General features: G+C 39.8%; 1 protein-coding gene across 1 annotated transcript in view; it reads right to left on the reverse strand.

Moving 5' to 3' along the window:
* The window catches only part of ABCB1 (ATP binding cassette subfamily B member 1), a gene marked incomplete in the record, with an annotated part of 88,374 nt that overhangs the window by 28,919 nt on the left and 37,820 nt on the right, over positions 1-21,635 (reverse strand). The window contains 9 exon segments of the mRNA XM_034760378.1: positions 4,197-4,301; positions 5,376-5,522; positions 6,661-6,822; positions 8,040-8,201; positions 11,018-11,188; positions 11,992-12,195; positions 12,377-12,502; positions 14,341-14,451; positions 17,307-17,420. Coding sequence (XP_034616269.1) covers positions 4,197-4,301; positions 5,376-5,522; positions 6,661-6,822; positions 8,040-8,201; positions 11,018-11,188; positions 11,992-12,195; positions 12,377-12,502; positions 14,341-14,451; positions 17,307-17,420 — 1,302 coding nt within the window.

A 21,635-nucleotide genomic window follows, 5' to 3' on the forward strand; every position in this document is an offset into this window, starting at 1 on the left:
CTTGGCCGCCCCAAGCACCTGCTTGTTAAGCTGGTGCCTGGAGCCGGCCCTGGATATAAAGCAAAATTACTATGGCACTTTTATAGTGAACAAATTTATTTTTCTAGTTTTAATTGTTGGAAATTATACAGTAATGAAGTCAAAAAATTACCACAATTATGTGACTTTAAAAAAAAAAGTAACTGGACACATTTAAATGTACATCTTAGCATGCATACTGTATAAACATCTTATGAAATGGATACATCTTTGTATTAATTTCTTCTCACTAGTTTGGGAGTGCCATATCACAATACACTTCTACCCTTCATATGTTTAATTTATAACATCATCCCCAAATTTATAAAAATAATAACTTCTATTGCAGGTCAAACCTATTATATATACACACACATATAGTTAAATTTTCAAGACTCGGGCTCTATGCTGCATCCATATAGAAAGAGACATTTTTATAAACAAAATGGGCAATTGTACCAACAGATACCTGCTTGTGCATGCAAATACATGTTTTATAAACATACACGTGTTAAGATGTGTGCAGATACTTTGTAGGTGAAACTTTAGCATCATGTTTTGAAAATGTAGGGGGATTTCAATTATCCCCATATTGACTGGGAACATGTCACCTCAGGACAAAATGCAGAGACAAAATTTCTCGATACTTTAAATGACTGCTTCTTGGAGCAGCTGGTACGGGAACCCACAAGGGGAGAGGCAACTCTAGATTTAGTCCTGAGGGGAGCGCAGGAGCTGGTCCAAGGGTAATAATAACAGGACCAGTTGGAAATACTGACCATAATATAATAACATTTAACATCCCTGTCGTGGGAAGAACATCTCAACAGCCCAACACTGTGGCATTTAATTTCAAAAAGGGGAACTATGCAAAAATGAGAGGGTTAGTTAAACAGAAATTAAAAGGTACAGTGACTAAAGTGAAATCCCTGCAAGCTGCATGGGCGCTTTTTAAAGACACCATAATAGAGGCCCAACTTAAATGTATACCCCAAATTAAGAAACACGGTAAAAAAACTAAAAAAGAGCCATGTAAAAGAAGCAGTAAGAGATAAAAAGACTTCCTTTAAAAAGTGGAAGTCAAATCCTAGCGAGGTAAATAGAAAGGAGCATAAACACTGCCAAATTAAGTGTAAAAATGTAATAAGAAAAGCCAAAGAGGAGTTTGAAGAACAGCTAGCCAAAAACTCAAAAAGTAATAACAAAATGTTTTTTAAGTACATCAGAAGCAGGAAGTCTGCTAGACAACCAGTGGGGCCCCTCGATGATAGAGATAGAAAAGGAGCGCTTAAAGAAGATAAAGTCATCACGGAGAAACTAAACGAATTCTTTGCTTCAGTCTTCATGGCTGAGGATGTTAGGGAGATTCCCAAACCTGAGCCGGCTTTTGTAGGTGACAAATCTGAGGAACTGTCAGATTGAAATGTCACAAGAGCAGGTTTTGGAATTAATTGATAAACTTAACATTAACAAGTCACCGGGACCAGATGGCATTCACCCAAGAGTTCTGAAAGAACTCAAATGTGAAATTGCGGAACTATTAACTAGGGTTTGTAACCTGTCCTTTAAATCGGCTTCTGTACCCAATGACTGGAAGATAGCTAATGTAACGCCAATATTTAAAAAGGGCTCTAGAGGTGATCCCAGCAATTACAGACCGGTAAGTCTAACGTCGGTACCGGGCAAATTAGTCGAAACAATAGTAAAGAATAACATTGTCAGACACATAGAAAAACATAAATTGTTGGGTAAAAGTCAACATGGTTTCTCTAAAGGGAAATCGTGTTTTCCTAATCTATTAGAGTTCTTTGAAGGAGTCAGCAAACACGTGGACAAGGGGGATCCAGTGGACATAGTGTACTTAGATTTCCAGAAAGCCTTTGACAAGGTCCCTCACCAAAGGCTCTTACGTAAATTAAGTTGTCATGGGATAAAGGGAAGGTCCTTTCATGGATTGAGAACTGGTTAAAAGACAGGGAACAAAGGGTAGGAATTAATGGTAAATTCTCAGAATGGAGAGGGGTAAATTAGTGGAGTTCCCCAAGGGTCAGTCCTAGGACCAATCCTATTCAACTTATTCATAAATGATCCGGAGAAAGGGGTAAAAAGTGAGGTGGCAAAGTTTGCAGATGATACTAAACTGCTCAAGATAGTTAAGACCAAAGCAGACTGTGAAGAACTTCAAAAAGATCTCACAAAACTAAGTGATTGGGCAACAAAATGGCAAATGAAATTTAATGTGGATAAATGTAAAGTAATGCACATTGGAAAAAATAACCCCAACTATACATACAATATGATGAGGGCTAATTTAGCTACAACAAATCAGGAAAAAGATCTTGGAGTCATCGTGGATAATTCTCTGAAGATGTCCACGCAGTGTGCAGAGGTGGTCAAAAAAGCAAACAGGATGTTAGGAATCATTAAAAAGGGGATAGAGAATAAGACTGAGAATATATTATTGCCCTTATATAAATCGATGGTACGCCCACATCTTGAATACTGCGTACAGATGTGGTCTCCTCATCTCAAAAAAGATATACTGGCACTAGAAAAGGTTCAGAGAAGGGCAACTAAAATGATTAGGGGTTTGGAGAGGATCCCATATGAGGAGAGATTAAAGAGGCTAGGACTTTTCATCTTGAAAAGAGGAGTCTAAGCGGGGATATGATAGAGCAGGGGTAGGCAACCTATGACACACGTGCCGAAGGCGGCACACGAGCTGATTTTCAGTGGCACTCACTCTGCCTGGGTCCTGGACACTGGTCCGGGGGGCTCTGCATTTTAATTTAATTTTAAATGAAGCTTCTTAAACATTTTAAAAACCTTATTTACTTTACATACAACAATAGTTTAGTTATATATTAAAGACTTATAGAAAGAGACCTTCTAAAAACGTTAAAATGTATTACCGGCACGCGAAACCTTAAATTAGAGTGAATAAATGAAGACTCGGCACACCACTTCTGAAACGTTGCCGACCCCTGTGATAGAGGTATGTAAAATTATGAGTGATGTGAAGAAAGTAGATAAGGAAAAGTTATTTACTTATTCCCATAATACAAGAACTAGGGGTCACCAAATGAAACTAATAGGCAGCAGGTTTAAAACAAATAAAAGGAAGTTCTTCTTCACACAGTGCACAGTCAACTTGTGGAACTCCTTACCTGAGGAGGTTGTGAAGGCTAGGACTATAACAGTGTTTAAAAGAGAAATGGATAAATTCATGGAGGTTAAGTCCATTAATGTCTATTAGCCAGGATGGGTAAGGAATGGTGTCCCTAGACTCTGTTTGTCAGAAGGTGGAGATGGATGGCAGGAGAGAGATCACTTGGTGATTACCTGTTCTGTTCACTCCCTCTGGGGCACCTGGCGTTGGCCACTGTTGGTAGACAGGATACTGGGCTAGATGGACCTTTGGTGTGCCCCAGTACGGCTGTTCTTATGTTCTTATGTTGTTAAGCCAGTGGGGCCCAGCTGCACCCTCTTACAAAGGCCACCCCCAACCTCTCCTTTCTTGCAGGTGTCACAGAAGAGTGAGACTTGAGATTGGATTTGAAAAAAAGGGAGTAGAGGCCGTGCAGATCCTTTTAGAAAAGGCACTGCATGTGTAAGGTGCAGCCTGGAAGAAGGCGCAATGGTGGATGTGTGGAAGTGGACAAGTGATTTGACAAAGCTGGTAGCAGTGATGGAAGTCTATGTTGCACCTGAATAAAGATATTTGTGCAAATCAGGTACACACACACACACACACACACAGTTGTCTGACTTGTACATGAACATGACAGTTTCCAGACAAAAATATGTGATTCTGCATGTGGGAAAATGGGTGTGTGCACAATTTTGCATGTGGAAGTTTAGAGACTATTTTTGAAAATGTGGCCAAAAGAGTTTAAACTCATTACAATGAGGGAAGCATCCTGTGGTGGAAAAAAAAGTATTGTAATGTAATTTTGTTAGATTAATATCTGAGGAATTTATTTCTATATAGTCTTAAATTAAGTGCACAATATAACCTTCTCCATATGCTCTTTAAGTCCACTTGGTACTAAAAGTGTACTATCAATTATTTTTCTCCCTTATTATGTGATTCAAATACATTGAATGCTTAATATCCTTAGATCTAGTTTTTAAAATAATGTGAACAATTATATTAAGGGCAAAATAATAAAACCTACCTGAAGGAAAAAAGTAACCAAAGAAATGATCCCAAGTGCTAAAAATAGCAGTGAATACAAGTTGGACTTGTTTCTTACAACTGTCTTGTCTGGTTCTGCAAAAACCTATTAAAGAGAATTCAAAGTTCATTTTATTTAATTAAATTACGTACAAATATTCCTATATTACATTGCTGTATTTACACATACCCACAGAGGGCTTGAACTAGGAGTACTGGGGGTGTGACAGCACCCTCTGACTTGAAGTAGTAATAACAACGAAATATAGGGTTTCTGCTTTCAGCACCCCCCACTATAAATATTGTTCCAACGCCCCTGCATACCCATGTACAATCTAAATATATGTATTAAACGTGATTAAAGGGATAACAAGTAAATTTGATGTTGGACCAAGATTTTTTTCTTAGATGTTTGCAAATTTCATCTAATTCTTTAGATTTCTTCCAAACTAATTATTCACCTCTACTTTCCAAAATAACCACTCAGAATCAGCAACCCTCCCTTAACAAACAATGGGTGAAAGTGACAGCTGCACAAGGTCCGGGCACCACTTAATTCATTAACATAATATTCTTTTTGTCACTGTCTGAGACCCCCTTGATTCTTTATAGCTTAAAGGTGAAACTGGTAGGGGAGAAATGTGGAAACTGTAATGAATACAATTTATTAAACTTGTGTGGACATGTGAATTTATTAAGATAATGTTCATAAGGATAAACGTCTGTCATTTGAATGTTTTTTTTTTTCAGTTCTTCTATGTTAATAATGACCAAGAAAGAAAGAAACAGGGCTTAAATGGTCCATAAACCTTGTTTTGGCACTTTGCACAGTGATGACTTTCACCAGACATGCAGTTGTGGCTTAGACACAACTTTTTATAAAATAGATTTCTATGTTAAGTTTCCAGGCATTTATTAAACTCAACAGCGAATTAACAAAATGAGTTAAATTCTGAACAATACCTTAGCAGTATCCTTTCAAGCCCCACAGGTACCTTATTGAAAACTATGAACCTAGTTTTTAAATATAGTTCTGCTTATGTGGCATGTATTTTCTGCATTTTTCTCTTGGTTTTTTTTTTTTAATTATTTAAGATAGATGGAAACTTAAGTGTAGGTGGGACTCAAAGTCCAAGTTAAAAGTGGGTGATAGTTTATTGTATATTTTGTATGAACGTACCCCTATAATTTCTGAAAATATTATTGCAAATGCAGGTTGTAAAGCTCCATTGATAATTGCAGAAAAAGTTCCAACTACAAAGTAAGGCCATTCTGTTTTGTTCATCTTCATAACTTTCAGAAATGAAACTGGAGGCACATTTTCATCCTAGAATATATGAATCTCATTAGAATAATTATGTAACACATCAGGGGTGTGAGGAAGAAGGCATGTGAATAGCCAATTACATACTCCCAGCTTCTATTCCTGGGTACCCAAAACTATTTGCTTTTTAATAGCACAACACATGAATTATATGCAGTAATTCTGTCTGTTACTCAGTACACAATATTAATACCTGAAATAAGAGACAGAAAAAGATAAATGTGTTATTAGAACAAGTGTATATTAATTCTGACAATCACATTTTGAAACTTATCCTGCAGGGCTTACACACAAAATTCCTATTGTCTTCAGCGAGGTTGCACAGATAAAAGGTGCAGGGTTAGGACCACTTTATTTGTTTTTGCCAGTGCATTTGATGGTATTAGGTGGATCTGACTGGATTATTTATTATGAACAATTTGTTTTTATTATCCACAATTAGATCATCATTTTTACTAATGTTTGTTATGCAAACAAGTCAGCCTACAGATCGCAAAGTGTTTGTAGCAAATATGAATTCAATTATATGATATTCAGAATTTATTAGGTGAACTGTGTGAATGATTACATGGTTTTGTTTCTGCTCCATGACTATTTGATATAACCTATATAGACTGCTTCATGTAATTCTGTTTCATAATTTAGCCAATTTCTTTTCATGAGCTAGGGACCTAAATTTTTTCCATAAACTTTTAAACAAACCAAAGCCTCAGTTTGTTGTATGAATGTTCATGTTTAGCAAAGCCAAAGAGGTTATGAATATGACCAGATCAAAATGTGATTCAGAATTTACATACTTGTTCCAAATATTTTGCCCCCCACATCCACTCAGATCTCTCAGTACTTCTGTAGACTAACTCGTTAACAAGCATCCTTATTTGTTTTTATCATATTATCAGATTTTGATCCACTCTTTGTATGCCATGTTTGCACATTATATTAACATTTATTGTTATTTTCCCTTAAGCAAGAGCCTCCCTCTTCTCCTATCTCAGACTGAGTGAGCTCTCTTCAAACTTGGCATTTTCTTATGCATTAGGTGGGACAATCACTTTTATCTGAGTATTACTGTCCCACTAAGGAAACAAAGGATACTAGATGCAGCATAATAAAAAAAAATATTTCCAGCAAAGACACATACAGGTTGAACAGTTTTCACATCAAGGCTATCATCCTGTATTTCTGACTTTTTGATGCTTTTTCGAGTCGATCTCCTTCTCAAGCCATTTCCTATTGATTCTTTCAGTGCCACTTTGGTGGTGTTTTCAGCTTCTTCTTCTGACTGAACTTCAGTTCCTATTGTCTGAAATGGGGTACAATAGCATGCTAAGAAAATAATTTATTAATATAATATCTTGAACTTCCAAATGATTAAACTCAAGAGTAGCCAAAACCACTATTAACTAAATGGAATAATGATCAGGTCTGAATGATATATGGTACTCTAGTGGTTATAAAACAGATTAACTGTATTTCTGAAGATCCTCTCTGGGTTCATAGCCTGGTTCTGCCATTCTTACTCATGCTGAGTAGAATCTAACCCCTCAAGAATAAAATAAGACAATTTGTTGAATAAAGTGCTGTTTATTGAGCTTGTTTCTTGTTTGCATTGAGTTCCATTACATTGTTCTCTTAGGCTTTGTCTACATTGGAACTTTGTTGGAAAACTTTTGTCATTCAGGTGTGTTTAAAAAAACACACGCTGAATGACAAAAGTTTTACTGACGAAAAGCATCAGTGTGAACAGCGCTTTGTTGGCAGGAAAACTTTCTCCTGCTGACAAACAGCAGCTACATTGAGCACCTTTTAGCAGCACGGCTGTAGCGGTGTCGCTAAAAGCGAGGTAGTGTAGACAAAGCCTGTAATATAAAGGAGACTTTAAAATGGGTGTGAACCAGTTACACCCATGTTAAGACCATTTCCATTGTCAGAGTGGTGTAGAAGAGCCTTAAAGTAAATGAGAATCAGGCTCATTGAGAGTAAAGTTGGCAGAAGTGAGTTCTCAGTGAGCATACTTCCAAATACTGAAGAGGGGAAGCAAAATCTCCAAACTAGTGCAGAACTCTGTGAAAATTCTGGACTTAAGAGATAAAGAAGATGATGAAGATGGACCAGATTTAAAAGAAATTTCTGGAACCAGATTCACCAGAGGCATGGGTAAGTTCAATAGATGACTAAGGATTCAGAGTATTTTTCAGAGCTAGAACTGGATATAATTTGTCTTTACTTTTCCTCATTTAATTTTTGTTATCTCTAATCCAATATTCTTAGGACTTTTGGCCTCAAAATTCCCTTACTCATTTCCAGTTATTTGCACTGATCCTGTGCATATTTTTTTTGAGCTCTCCCAGTTCTGCAATTTAATGCTCTTCTGTCTCAAGCAACACTTCCTACTCTTTCCTCTACAGTTTCATTGTTGACAAAATGTTGTGAGGTTGGGGCTCTGATTGATAAAATCAAATATAAAATCAGCAACACAGAACATGATGATACTTAGAAGACAGGTTACAGGAAAATTACCTGCATGTTAACAAGTTTGCAGTAAATTCCGTTTGTTTTCATCAGTTCATGATGGGTCCCTTGTTCTGTGATGACTCCATCTTCAAATGCAGCTATAAGATCTGCATTTCGGACTGTAGACAAACGATGAGCTATTACAATGGTGGTGCGGCCTTCTCTAGCCTAGAAATGGCACAAAAGTAGATTTAATGACTACATGTACATATAGATTTTTCATCTTCAGTGTAGAGCCAGTTGAAATATTTTGACTGAAATTTTCCCATTGTAAATTATGGCTTTGTCAAATTTCAATTTTCTGAATAGGTGAACTGATACAAAAAGCAATTTAAGCATTTCAAAATTTATTATTTTATTTCAAATGTAGATAAGAAACAATTTTGTTTCAATATTTCAAAATATTCTTTTTTGATCAAAAATATCTAAACTTTCTGTATCAACATTGCCAATTCAAAACATGTTTTGGAATTTTTATGTTTCAACTTTTTGTTCCAATTCAAAACAGAAAGTAATTTTGAAATGTTGAGGTTTCCAGGGAAAGGAAAACCTGCATTTTCCTACAGTTCTACTTCAAAGCACTTTACAAACATTAACTAAATGAATTCTAAAGCCCTGATTTTGCAACCCTTACTCAAGCTAAGTAAAAGCTACACCTGTAATTTTCTAAAATTTTCTCTATAAAGTTACTTCCGTTACCCAGCTGATTTTGGAGTTGTCTTATTCTCACAAATTATCTGTCAAATGCCTGAGTTAGCTAGTTTAAAAATCAGATGAGAGAAGGTTTTAAATGTCAATTTTAACACTAAATTCTGGAATAAACTGATACAAGCATCTTATAGTCCAGCTAGAGGCTCCAAGCTATTCAGTTTAAATTCTTCACTGAACACCAATATACTTCCAGTTTGACTGTTTATTAAGTTCCTTTCTGAAGAGACACTGAAGATGCCAATAGTAACATGTGGTCTGTTCTGGGAAGAACAGCAACTAGATCTGAAAACTTAATATTGTTACATAATTTTAAGGATTGAAACAATCTGTTACTCCCAATCTAGGAATATCTTGTTTTAGCTGTATGTGAAGAGAATACTGTTGCTCTGATGTTGAAATCCACTCCCAACCACAAATTAAGGATTGGAGGATTTAGTATCTTATGAAAAAATAATATGACACTGATAACTTGACAATTTCAAGCTATCTAAGAAGACTCATGTAAGTTAGAAGCAAACCCTAACAGAAGAAAATTAAGTATAAGTATAAAAGAGCCAGAATGTTCTCTCTGCAAAAGCAGAAACTATAAACTGAGCAGATCTTTGAGGGGGACCGGAAGGAGGAGTCCCCCTTCTCTAGACCTGAGTCTGGAGTTGGGCAATATGCTAGCTGAGGGGTGTGGAAACCTCAGCGGTCCCCAGGCAGTCTGCATGGCAGGGCTGCCCCAGAGTTCTAGGACCTGTAGGCTCCCAGTTCCATGACAGTGAGAGTAGAAGTCTGAGAGCCCAAAAGATTTCCAGACTCCAGCTTTTTGGACTGCCAAGCTCCCAACTCCATGGCAGGGAGCATGGAAGCCCTCCCATGGCAGGATTGCCCAGACAGGAGCCAAGGACCCTGGAAGCCCAGGCTTCTGGCCCCAGAGCAGCCTGTATGAAATATCATCAAAAAATGTACAATCAGATATACTGACGGAAGGCCCTGTGTTAAGATTTGTGGGGATCCAGATTCACAGTTTGGACAAACGAATGCTCTCCAAACAACATGCTTCCATCAACCCAATCACTTCTAGGAGGAGTTACGAGCTGGAAGAGAGGTTCCTGACAGTGCACAGTGGGAAAAGGCTTCAGGGAGCAGTCACTTTGTGAATATTGGGGAATTTGGATAAAATTATAAATTTCAAAAGGGCTCAATTTTGCCTCTAAGGCACAGCCCTGCATTGGTGGGGTGGAGTAGAGCTATGTTGCTCCAGGAGCAGCACTGGGAGGTATCCTGACTCATAGAGGCACATGATGAATATCAAGAGCATGATTATTGCGCTAGCAATTTAGGGGAATCACATAATTCTTATCCTGTCAAACACCCCTAAATCCAACTTAATCAAGTAGGGGACTGATGGGGATTCAATTTCTATTGTAGCTGATGGCATTTACTCCCTGAACACCTGGCTCATGGCAAATCTTTCAGAGGTAAATTATAACACTCTCTCCCCCATGCCTCACACAACAGCAGATCCTTCTCTGAAAAATCTTCAGTGTCTCAAAGAGGAGATGCAAATGTCTGGATAGACCAGGAGTCATACTGATATATGTGCCAGAAAAGGCATGTGATAGAATCCTGGATTGCATAATATTGCCAAGAAGCACATGGTGCAACTGCTAAAGGGCTGGGTGTACATATATCCGGTCCAAATCATCAGCTAGACAGATGTTTCCCAGCCTACCCCAGTCCCTTTGTCAGACACACCAGAAAGACCAAGTAGAGGCTGATGGAACCTCATTTCTGAAGTATGTACTGTACATACAGTCATGCTTACCCATAAGGTAATATGCATACTCACATAATGAGACCGAGAAAAGATGGGGAAAGAAGTCTCAAGGATGTGGTTGCTACTGGTTGAGTAATAAGATGAACTATATTGTAAACATGAGCACATGCACAATACAGACAACAAAGAATACAAGATAGGCAAAGATCCGTGTAGCCAACTGCCTTAAACAATTAGGGTAAAATTTTCAAAAATGTCAAAAGATTAAGTAAATGTAACCCTTAGTGAAGCCATTTAGCTAAATATATTGCTGGTGAGTTGGAATTTCAAATTGTGTTTTTAAATGTATTTATTTTAAAAGCATTTCAATTTACCCTCAAATCAACGGCAAATAAATATAAATTATATATAAATTAAAATTTATCTCAGAAAGTTTAGCTCACACAAAATTTGAAAAGTTTAAAGATTATACCTAAGTTCATAGTTTTTGTTTTAAAGTTATACAGACCTTATCCAGTGCTCTTTGCACAACTGATTCACTTTCAGTGTCCAAAGCTGAAGTTGCCTCATCGAGCAGAAGAATCTTGGGATTGCGAACCAGGGCTCGTGCAATAGCTATTCTCTGTTTCTGACCTCCACTCAGTTGTGCCCCTCTTTCTCCAACCATGGTTTCAAACTTCTGCAAAGGTATTAAGATAGGTTTTCAGATCTCTCAATGACATCTTTATTTTAACGTGTAATACCAATGAAAGTCAGTGTAAAGACAGATGTGCTCAATCTGCAATGCCCACAATATATTTTCCTTTTACCAAAGCACAGCCAAGGAGACTGTATCATAAGCAGGTATTATGATTTTATCTTCCTATTTTTTGTGTTTGCAGGATTCTGATATTTTTCAGTCGAAAGCAGGGGTTCTCAAACTTCATTCCACCGCGACCCCCTTCTGAGAACAAAAATTACTACGTGACCCCAGGAGTGGGGACTGAAGCCTGAGCCTGCCCGAGTCCCGCTGCCCCAGGCACAGTGTGTGTGTGTGTCAAAACCGAAGCCCAAGGGATTCAGCCCCAGACAAGGGGCCTGTTAGCTGAGCCCTGCCACCCAGGGCTGAAGCTCTCTGGCTTCGGCTTCAGCCCTGCGCAGTGGGGCTCACGTTTTGACCCTGGATCCCAGCAAGTCTAAGCCAACCCTGGTAACCCCATTAAAACAGGGTTGCAACCCACTTTGGGTCCTGACCCACAGTCTGAGAACTGCTGGTCTAAACCGTCTCTGCAAAGTACTCATCAAACCATGACTTGCAGATTTAAAATTACGTTGATTCTATCGTCTTTCAAGCAAGATGTGAAAAAGCCCGGGAAGGTTGGAATTGGCAATTATGGAGTTAGCTCACTCTAACTTCTGAGTTATGGAAACTTCTCTTAAGGAGCTATTTGGTATTACAATGTTTAATAGAGAAGAATTTGACAACAGAGTTGACTTGCTTACATCAGGCAGTTTCATGATAAAGTCATAGGCATTGGCTTCCTTGACAGCTTTTTCAATCTCTTCCATAGTGACATCTTCACGGCCATAGCGGATGTTTTCTGCAATAGTAGTAGCGAATAGCACAGGCTCCTGATTCACCACACCAATAATCTCCCTCAGATATCTTAAATTTAGGGTCTTAATATCCTGCCCATCAATAGTAATCTAAATGTAAAGAAAATTAAAACATGGATGTAAGTGTTCCAATCAAGGATACAAACCAAGATTACCTATATTATTTAGGAAGACATTTGTATTTTGCCATCTAAACATCAGCAGTGAGGCCACTGCTAAACATTACAGTAATTTGATGTATAAAGCATCCAGTTCAGTTCAGATGTCTTACCACGCCCTTCTCTGGATCATAAAATCTCTGGATCAGTTGAACAGTTGTACTTTTCCCGCAGCCACTGCTACCAACCAAGGCTACTGTCTGGCCACAATTAACCTTCAGATTCAAGCCTTTCAATACCTACATAAGAAAATAATAATGAAAAAAATTAACAAAAACATAATGGGTCAATTTCTGCTCTTCCTTACACCATATAAATCTGGAGAAAGTCCAGTGACTTCAGTGGAATTTTTCCAAATTTTCAGCAGAACTTGGTTCAGTATGAGTACATTGCACAATACAGTTGCTATTTACAACAGGGCTCACTCTGTGTTTTCTACTGAACCATTGCCACATATACGTACTACATTCTGTCTTTATGTAGTAGCATCCTCATTTATTAGCCACACCCTTTTTATGAGCATTTATCATGCAACCTGGTGGGTGAACTAATTGCAGTAGAACCCATATATGGTGAATGCAGACATATCAAAACATGTTTATTTTGTTGTGATGCAAAAGCCTCTTTTCTTGCCTTGAATTCCCTACAGTTGTACTCATTCATATTGGAATTTTTACACTTGTCTATACTGGCAAAATTGATAGCCATAATGTACCACTGATAGTGAATTATGACCATGAAAGTTGGTAGTGTAGATGTGGCCAAAGTCTTGACCAATGATAGGGAAACTTTGCAATAATTTCTTATCATTACTAATATTGCTCTACTAGTGATAGCAAAGTTGGGAGCCATTATGTAGATGGGATGCTAGCATCTTATGTACAATGTTGATTAGACCTGTTCTGAACATTTCTAGATAATACAGTGCTTAAAATGCCAGCAGCTCTTATACAGTTGGGCTCCCAACTTTGCTGTCACCTGTGGATCTGAACAAATATTCGCAATGGTGCCAAATCTTTGAAAATGTCCCAAATGTAGATAAAGCTTTCGTGCATGCCAACACTAGGGGACTTTACAGAAAAATACTCACCAATGAAGAGATGATTTTTTTGTAGGATTCCCTAATGAAGACATGACCTTTGAGTAGAGTTTCTTCACTTTAGTAAAGTTTCACTTCACTATAAACAGGTTTTCTTGTACTAATCCCTTTTGAATGCAGCATTTCACAGCTAAAGTTGGTGTGAAGTGCTGTATTCCATGGGGATTTAATTTTTCCTACCTCCTCTGCTCACCCAGAGAGGCAGAACAGGGAAGATGCCATTAAACTCTGTGGTGGAAGAGGAAAAGAAGAATCCCTTCTCGGGCTTCCAGTTTTACAGTACTGCCCTACTCCTGACTGGAAATGGAATCATGGTCTACACAGAAGGGTCCTTGTAGCTGTTAGCACTACTGTCAGGGAATGAAGAGAGCTCTGAAAACCTATGCTGAGATGAACATATGGAGATCTGCCACTTGGGCATTTTCATGTTACACTGAAAAACAATTTTAGTACTTTTTTAGGCGGGAAATAGAAGCTAATAATGCTTAATTATAAGAGAGCTCCACTGTAATGCAATAGGAAGGAAGTAATTAAATTTAACAGAAACTGCCATTACCTAATGAAGATATATTGTATTTAAACACATTTTAACAGACTTGTACCATGGATACTTGTGGAGTTCATTATACCATCATTCTTACTGGGCTAAAATAAATATATTTTCTTGATATACATTTATTAGAAGATGGGATTGGGTTTATAATAGCAACAGATCCTTTAACTTTTGTGCAAAGCCACTCTGGGTCTGTTTTCACTAGGCAAACTAAGTGATTTCTTAACTTAAGTTAGCTAACCTGAGGTAAAATCCTAGCAAAGACAAGGCAGTTTGTGGTTTTCACACAAGTTAGCAGTACAAGCTAAAGAGGGAGGCTTTTGCTAACTCCACCTTTTGAAAATTTGTTTATAATGATGTTTCCCTGTCACTAAATGATCAATTTATCTTTAATTTGGAATGTATGTGAGCTTAATTTCCAGTACCTTTACATCTTGCCTAGATGGATAATTGAAATAAACATTGCGGAATTCCAAATTCCCTCTAATGTGGTCCGGTTTGTAGCCAGTCTCTGAAAAACTGTCAATTTGAGGTTCCTAGGTAGAACAAAACACCAAACAGAAATGAAAAGGAAGAAAAGAGTAAATTTGATCATGTTTCCTAATGACATTCTCATTACATTATGCCAACTGCTAAAAGTCTTAGAATGGAACATAATTATTTAGCGATATTAAGTGTAATTTTTTGGTGGCTTGGGTGAAATCAACAATTACACTGGCAGGTGAGGCTTCCAACCCATGTCACCAGTACTACCTGTTTTGTCTCTTCATTACTCTGCTCCTTAGCTACATTTGCGATAGGGGGGAGAGAACTTTGAAAAAAAAGAATGAATAAAAACTTTTGTTTGAATTTAGTAGACCGCATTGGAGATTGAGTTCCTCTATTTATCCACAGGACAACTGCAGCACAGCTGGCAGCAATCTTTATCACATTGCCTCACCCTGACCTGGATGGATCACCTCTAGGAAGCTAAGGCCTTGTCTACACCGCCACTTTACAGTGCTGAAACTTTCTCACTCAAATATGTGAAAAAACATGGCAGTGTAGACATATGCCTCTTCATGCTTCAGCCATCATTCCAGAGGCAGGGCCGGCTCAGGCACCAGTGCAACAAACAGGTGCTTGGGGCAGCCAACGGAAAGGGGCAGCACATATGGCTCTTCGGCGGCAATTCGGCGGCGGCTCCCTCAGTCCCTCTCGGAGGGAAGGACCTGCTGCTGAATTGCCGCCAAAGAATGAAGCGGCGGTGGTAGAGCTGCCACCGAAGTGCCGCTGATCGCGGCTTTTTTTTTTTTGTGCCGCTTGGGGCGGCAAAAACGCTGGAGCCAGCCCTGTCCAGGACAGGCTTCCATGCTGATGACACTTGTTAAAAAAATAATGTGTTAATTACATTTGTAACTGAACTCCTTGGGGGAGAATTGTATGTCTCCTGCTCTATTTTACCCACATTCTGCCTTATATTTCATGTTATAGCAGTCTCAGATGATAACCCAGCACATGTTGTTCGTTTTAAGAACACTTTCACTGCAAATTTGACAAAATGCAAAGAAGATACCAATGTGAAATTTCTAAAGATAGCTACAGCACTCGACCCAAGCTTCAAGAATCTGAAGTTCCTTCCAAAATCTGAGAGGGACGAGGTGTGGAGCATACTTTCAGAAGTCTTTAAAGAGCAAAACTCTGATGCGGAAACTACAGAACCCATACCACCAAAAAAGATAATCAACCTTCTGTTGGTGTCATCTGACTCAGATGATGAAAATGCATATGCATTGGTCCACACTGCTTTGGATCGTTATCGAGCAGAATCCATCATCAGCATGGTCACATGTCCTCTGGAATGGTGGTTGAAGATGAAGGGACATATGAATCTTTAGCACATCTGGCATGTAAATATCTTGCGACGCCAGCTACAATAGTGCCATGCAAACACCTGTTCTCACTTTCAGGTGACATTGTAAACAAGAAGCAGGTAGCATTATCTTCTACAAATGTAAACCAATTTGTTTGTCTGAACGATTGGCTGAACAAGAAGTGGGACTGATTGGACTTGAAGGCTCTAAAGTTTTACATTGTTTTATTTTTGAATGTAAGGTTTTTTTGTACATAATTCTACATTTGTAAGTTCCACTTTCACGATAAAGAGATTGCACTACAGTACTTGTATTAGGTGAATTGAAAAATACTATTTCTTTTGTTTTTTACAGTGCAAATATTTGTAATAAAAAATAAATATAAAGTGAGCACTGTACACTTTGTATTCGGTGTTATAATTGAAATAAATATATTTGAAAATGTAGAAAACATCAAAAATATTTAAATAAATGGTATTCTATTATTGTTTAACAGCGCGATTAATGGAGATTAATTTTTTTAATCGCTTGACAGCCCTATTCAAAATATTTTTATCTTCTTAAGCCCCAATTCTCAAGCTCTCAGTCCATGGAACTTCCATTGGCTTTTAAATGAAGTCAGTGGGAGTTCCAAGTTTTGAAGGCTTGCCTAATCTAGCCCTTAGGCCTTGTCTACTGTACTTTTTTGAGAAAATGCTCACAATTGCACCATCACTGGTGCAGCTCCACTAACTGTAACAATAGCAGCAGCGCTAGTATAGACTGCGAAGCAAAGTTTTTAATCACCATTACTTCTAACCCTATCCCGAGCAGGTCTGGAATCTTTGGTTGTAAAAACATCAGCAAGCATGTAAGCCCCACTTACACTAGTGCTCCAACCATTGCTACCACCAGTGCAGCAAGAGTTGGAAATTTTAGAAAAAAGAGATTAGTGTAGACAGAATAACTGACTGATAAATACACCTCCCATAGTGTCATTGCTTACATACACACATACCTATTTATAAGAAAACAAATAAGCTGTTTCACATTTTGGACATTAAGGTAGATGTTAAACAGTCAAATCACTGGAAATAAACCAGGGATTAACTCCGACCTTTAAATTATGAATAGCTAAAGACATATAATCTCACAAATAACTAAGCTTAGACTCACAAGAGCCATTATTGTTTTTCTCTTCTTTCTTGTTTAGACTCTCAATAAAAAAATATTTGATTATGCAAGTTTCACAAGGATTTTTGGGGTTTGATTTTCAGTTCTGCTTTAATCTGGCCTCCTTTTTGACTCTGCAGTGTTGTAAGTAGAAATAATTGCAGGCATAAATTTGCACCTACAATTTTATTCATGAGTGTACATTTTGCCATTTAAATATCTAAACATCTCATTGCTACACCATGTCAGATAATTAGACATTTAAATGACTTCAAATTGGACTCACATTTTTTTGTGCCTGCTAATCACAGACCCAGAAAGAGAGCCATGACTTAAAAAAACTGACTCACTTTATTTTCAAATGATAGTCATACAAAGATACTTACATTGTCTATGATATTAAAGATTGCATAGGCGGCTCCCCTTGCATTAGCAAATGCCTCCATACCTGGTGCAGTCTGTCCAACACTAAATGCTCCAACTAATATAGCAAAAAAGACCTAAAGAAAAAAATTACAAGAATGCTACCAGGTTATCCAGTCATCAAACTGTAATGCAATAACTACATTTATTCATGAATATCTACTAATATTAGTGCAAAAGCTTTCATGTTTGTTATACAAATGCAGCATGTCTAGATTAAAAGAAGAAAAGAAAGGAAGGGCAGTTACTGAGGCAGGGCCGGCTCAGGCTTTTTTGTCGCCCTAGGCAAAAAAGCCACCTGCTGCCCCGCCCCCGCGCCAGCGCGGCAGGGGAGGGCGCCTAGCAATCCCCCACCGGCCAGAGCGCCGGGGGGGAGGGCGGCGAGCCCGCCGCGGCTCTGCTCTCCCCGGCGGCCAGAGCGCCGGGAGCAGGGCGGGGAGCCCGGCTGGGGCTCTCCGCTCTCCCCGGCGGCCAGAGCGGGGGGAAGGCAGAGAGCCCCCGGTGGCCAGAGCGCCGGGAGGAGGGCGGAGAGCCCAGCTGGGGCTCTGCACTCTCCCCGGCAGCCAGAGCGGGGGGAAGGCAGAGAGCCCCCGGCAGCCAGAGTGCCGGGAAGAGGGCGGAGAGCCCAGCCGGGGCTCTCCACTCTCCCCGGCAGCCAGAGTGCCGAGGGGAGGGCGGAAAGCCCCCGGCAGCAGTAGCACCGCGGGGAGGGCGGCGAGCCCAGTCGCGTCCCCGCTCTCGGGCCGGAGCGCCCCGCCGCGCCGCCCCCTCCAGGCGCCGCCCGAAGCACATGCTTGGTGGGCTGGTGCCTGGAGCCGGCCCTGTACTGAGGCAAAAGATAAAGAACAAGAGGAAGAAAAGGGACTCTAAGATGGGAATCATGTTCCTTCATGAGATGACCTCAAGATGGATATTGCTTAGACTTGGGTGCTGACGCTTGGGACAAGCCAGAGATGGTTTGAGACATTAGGATAACCCCCCTACAGACATAAGTAAACAAAGCTATATATAACAATCAGGACAACCAACCTTTAGGGACTGAGTCTTTTTACTGCTAAAACTATTTTAAATATTAACTGGCTTTTTGACCAAAACAAACATTTTCATGGAAAATTTTCATTTTTGTCAAAATTTTCTCATTTTTGACAAAGGGATAGAAACTGAAACTTTTCACCAAAAAAGCTTTTCAGAAACTGAAAATCTTTTGCATTTCAGTTGCTTCCTCACTCCCTCCCCCAAACTGAAAAAATTTCATGGGAAGTTTTGAAAAGACTGGCATTTTTTAAAAACTTTATTCTCATATCTGACCAAATAGATTCCCCCCACCTTCTTGGGAAAATAGAGAGGAAGTCCCTCTGACAGTCTCTTTCTTTCGAAATTGTTCTCTTTACAAGACCCCATTTGTGATGACCCACTCCTTTGCTGCTCAAGCTTATGGTTTTATGGTAAGAGTTTTAGTAACATATGGGCTGGTTTTATGTCTGTATGTGTTTGGAGTTATTGTGTGTGCTGGTTGTGGTGTTGTGGGGGGCAGGTGGTTCCCTGGGTAGACAGCTCTCTGGGAACATAGCTCTAAGAAACAGTAAACTGATGAGTGCATGAGTTGTGCTAGGAGATTTGTATTGATTTGTGTGAAAGTTGTGCCTGAGGAATTTGTATTTTGTTGTATGGGTGGCATATTAACGTCTGAAGAACTGGGATACTGGGGCTAAATACTCCATCATTTGTGCAGTCTCTGTCTTATCACTTACTACAACTAATAAAATTGTTGCATGCATATTAGCTGTAGAGTAAGGGTGATGATTGGTTGAGTTACCTCAGATATCGCATACCATTTTTGTGTGTAGACGGGGTTGTAGTGAGTCATTCTCCAAAGACAATTCTGTTAGGGTTAGGTTCCACAAAAGACGCATGTGTGCGTGTATACACACACACACACACACACACACACAGTAAAAGTTTTAAACAAACAATTTCATACTGTACACAGCAATGATGATTGTGAAGCTTGGTTGAGGTGGTGAAGTCAGAGGGTGGAAGAGGGTGGGATATTTCCCAGGGAATGCCTTGCTGCTAAATGATGAACTAGCATTCTGCTGAGCCCTCAAGGGTTAACTCATTGTTGTTAATGTAGCCTCACACTCTACAAGGCAGCATGAATGGCGGTAGGAGACACAATAGACGCATGGCTGTAGCTGCAAACATTCCCTGTGGAAACTGAACGTGATGATGAACATACGTGGGAGGTGATAAGTGCTTTCCCTGGATGGAAGAAGATAGGGAACTAGAGGGTCCTGACAAGAAAGTTGCGGTCAATGGCCCAGAGGATCTTGGTACTGAGAGATGAGCAAAACTAGACAGTAGAGGAGACTCAATTCATTGGGTACAAAGAGGCCAATGAGTACCAGAACTACTGTGGCACCAGAGGAGCAATGGAGGTCAAAATTAACTGCAACTGGCTAGTATGTGCTGTAAGGTGAACCTGTGCAAGCATAGATTCAGATGGAGCAGTCCAGGGTGGTGAAGTAGATACTGAGGGTACTAAGGAGCCAGACGCTGCCAACCTCTTTGTCATAGAATGTCTGCTGACATAGCTGTGACTACCTGTAGCAGAGGATCTCTTCAGTACCTATTCCTTTTTGGAAGAGGCATAGCTTTTAGAAGCCTTAGATACCTTTGTGGTACCAGATGCACTTGGAGCCTCAGTAATACTCCACTTAGGGTCCACGATTTCTGCTTTAAGGAGATCTAATAGTTGTTTTCCTCTTGATGATATTTTCACTTAGAGTGCAAGGCTGTTGGTATGGCAGGTACAGACATAGACCTCTCATCCCCTGAAGTTTTTGGTGACCTCAAAAAGGATGGGATAGTGGTTGTCTTATCTCTTTTAGCTTTCAGTGCCGAGGACCTGCTGGTCAACGGGGTAGCAAAAGTTATACCCATAAAAGGTCTCAGTGACCGGCATCTGGAGGTGGATAGGACAGTATATACAGGAGAGTTCTTGGCACTCTGGTCAGAAGCTGGTTTCAGAGCTTGCTCCATCATGAGTTTGAATTTTATCTCCCTGTTCTTACACGATCTGCTTTTAAATGAAGAGCAGAGTTACACTTTGAGGGTACATGGATATTCCCCAAGCACTTAAGACACAGAGAGTCCAATACTAACCAAGAAGGATTCCCAGCAAGAAGAACAACATTTAAAACCTGGGGATCCCGGCATACCCCAGAAATAAGAGTACAAAATTAATCCCTTAAAGGGGGAAAACACAAAAGGGAAAGAACAACTCCCAACTAACTAAATAGAATAACTACTATCTAACAAACACAGTAAATCGGACATGCTCAATGCCCATCTCAGGCCGAAAACAGTTGAGAAGAAACTGATGGTGGTTCACCCATGCAGCCCTATATATCCTTGCTAGAGACCATGAGGACATGTAGGGCACATGTGTAGGCCGAATGGGCACTGCTACCAAAAATCTCCAGTCAAAGGTGCAGGAGGTGCATGCACACCTGAAATGGAGCGTCCATAGGGACACATGTCTTGGAGGCTGAAGGGTTTGAAGGTTGTGCTGTTGGGAGCCGGCATGTTGGGATGAAGGGGAGATGCTGGGGGCTGTAGTGAGTGGGATGTATGTCAGGGCTGCTGGACTGTGTGTGATGGTTGTTAGGATAAGTTGGAGGGTTGTGAAGGGTTGTTGGTGTATATGTGTTTCAGGGGGGCATTCTGGGGTATGTATGATCTGACCTTGTATATTGGCAGTAATACAGTTGTGACACACAGGAGTGCTGGTAAGAGACTGGTCCTCTTTCCTGGCTCCACCCACAGGATATAGGTGGTGGTTACAAAAGGTTATACCCCTGTCATGTAACATGGGCCTCTGACTCCAGTGGTTACTGAGTAATATCAGATGGAAACAATTTTTGGTCATTACTGACTTGGTCTGAACTAAAACTAGTGACTTACAGATGAAAGGATTATTATGTTGTTATCAATCCTATGAGACATCCAATGCCCACACAGTGGTAGTTTGATAATTACATTTTGTTTTACTTAGCATGGATGAAAACTGAGGTGCAGCAGGCCAAATTCAATGTCAGTGTACAGTATATTTATCCCCATTGACTTCAATAGGGTTGCATACAGTGTAACTCAGTGCAGACTCATTCTGTTTAAACTAGTGGTAGGCAACCTGCACCCTGTCAGGGTAATCTGCCAGCGGGCCACGAGACAGTTTGTTTACATTGACTGTCCGCAGGCATGGCCATCCGCAGCTCCCGGGTTTAAACCCA

This window comes from Trachemys scripta, chromosome 2 (assembly GCF_013100865.1).
Source record: "Trachemys scripta elegans isolate TJP31775 chromosome 2, CAS_Tse_1.0, whole genome shotgun sequence".
Lineage (NCBI taxonomy): Eukaryota > Metazoa > Chordata > Testudines > Emydidae > Trachemys > Trachemys scripta.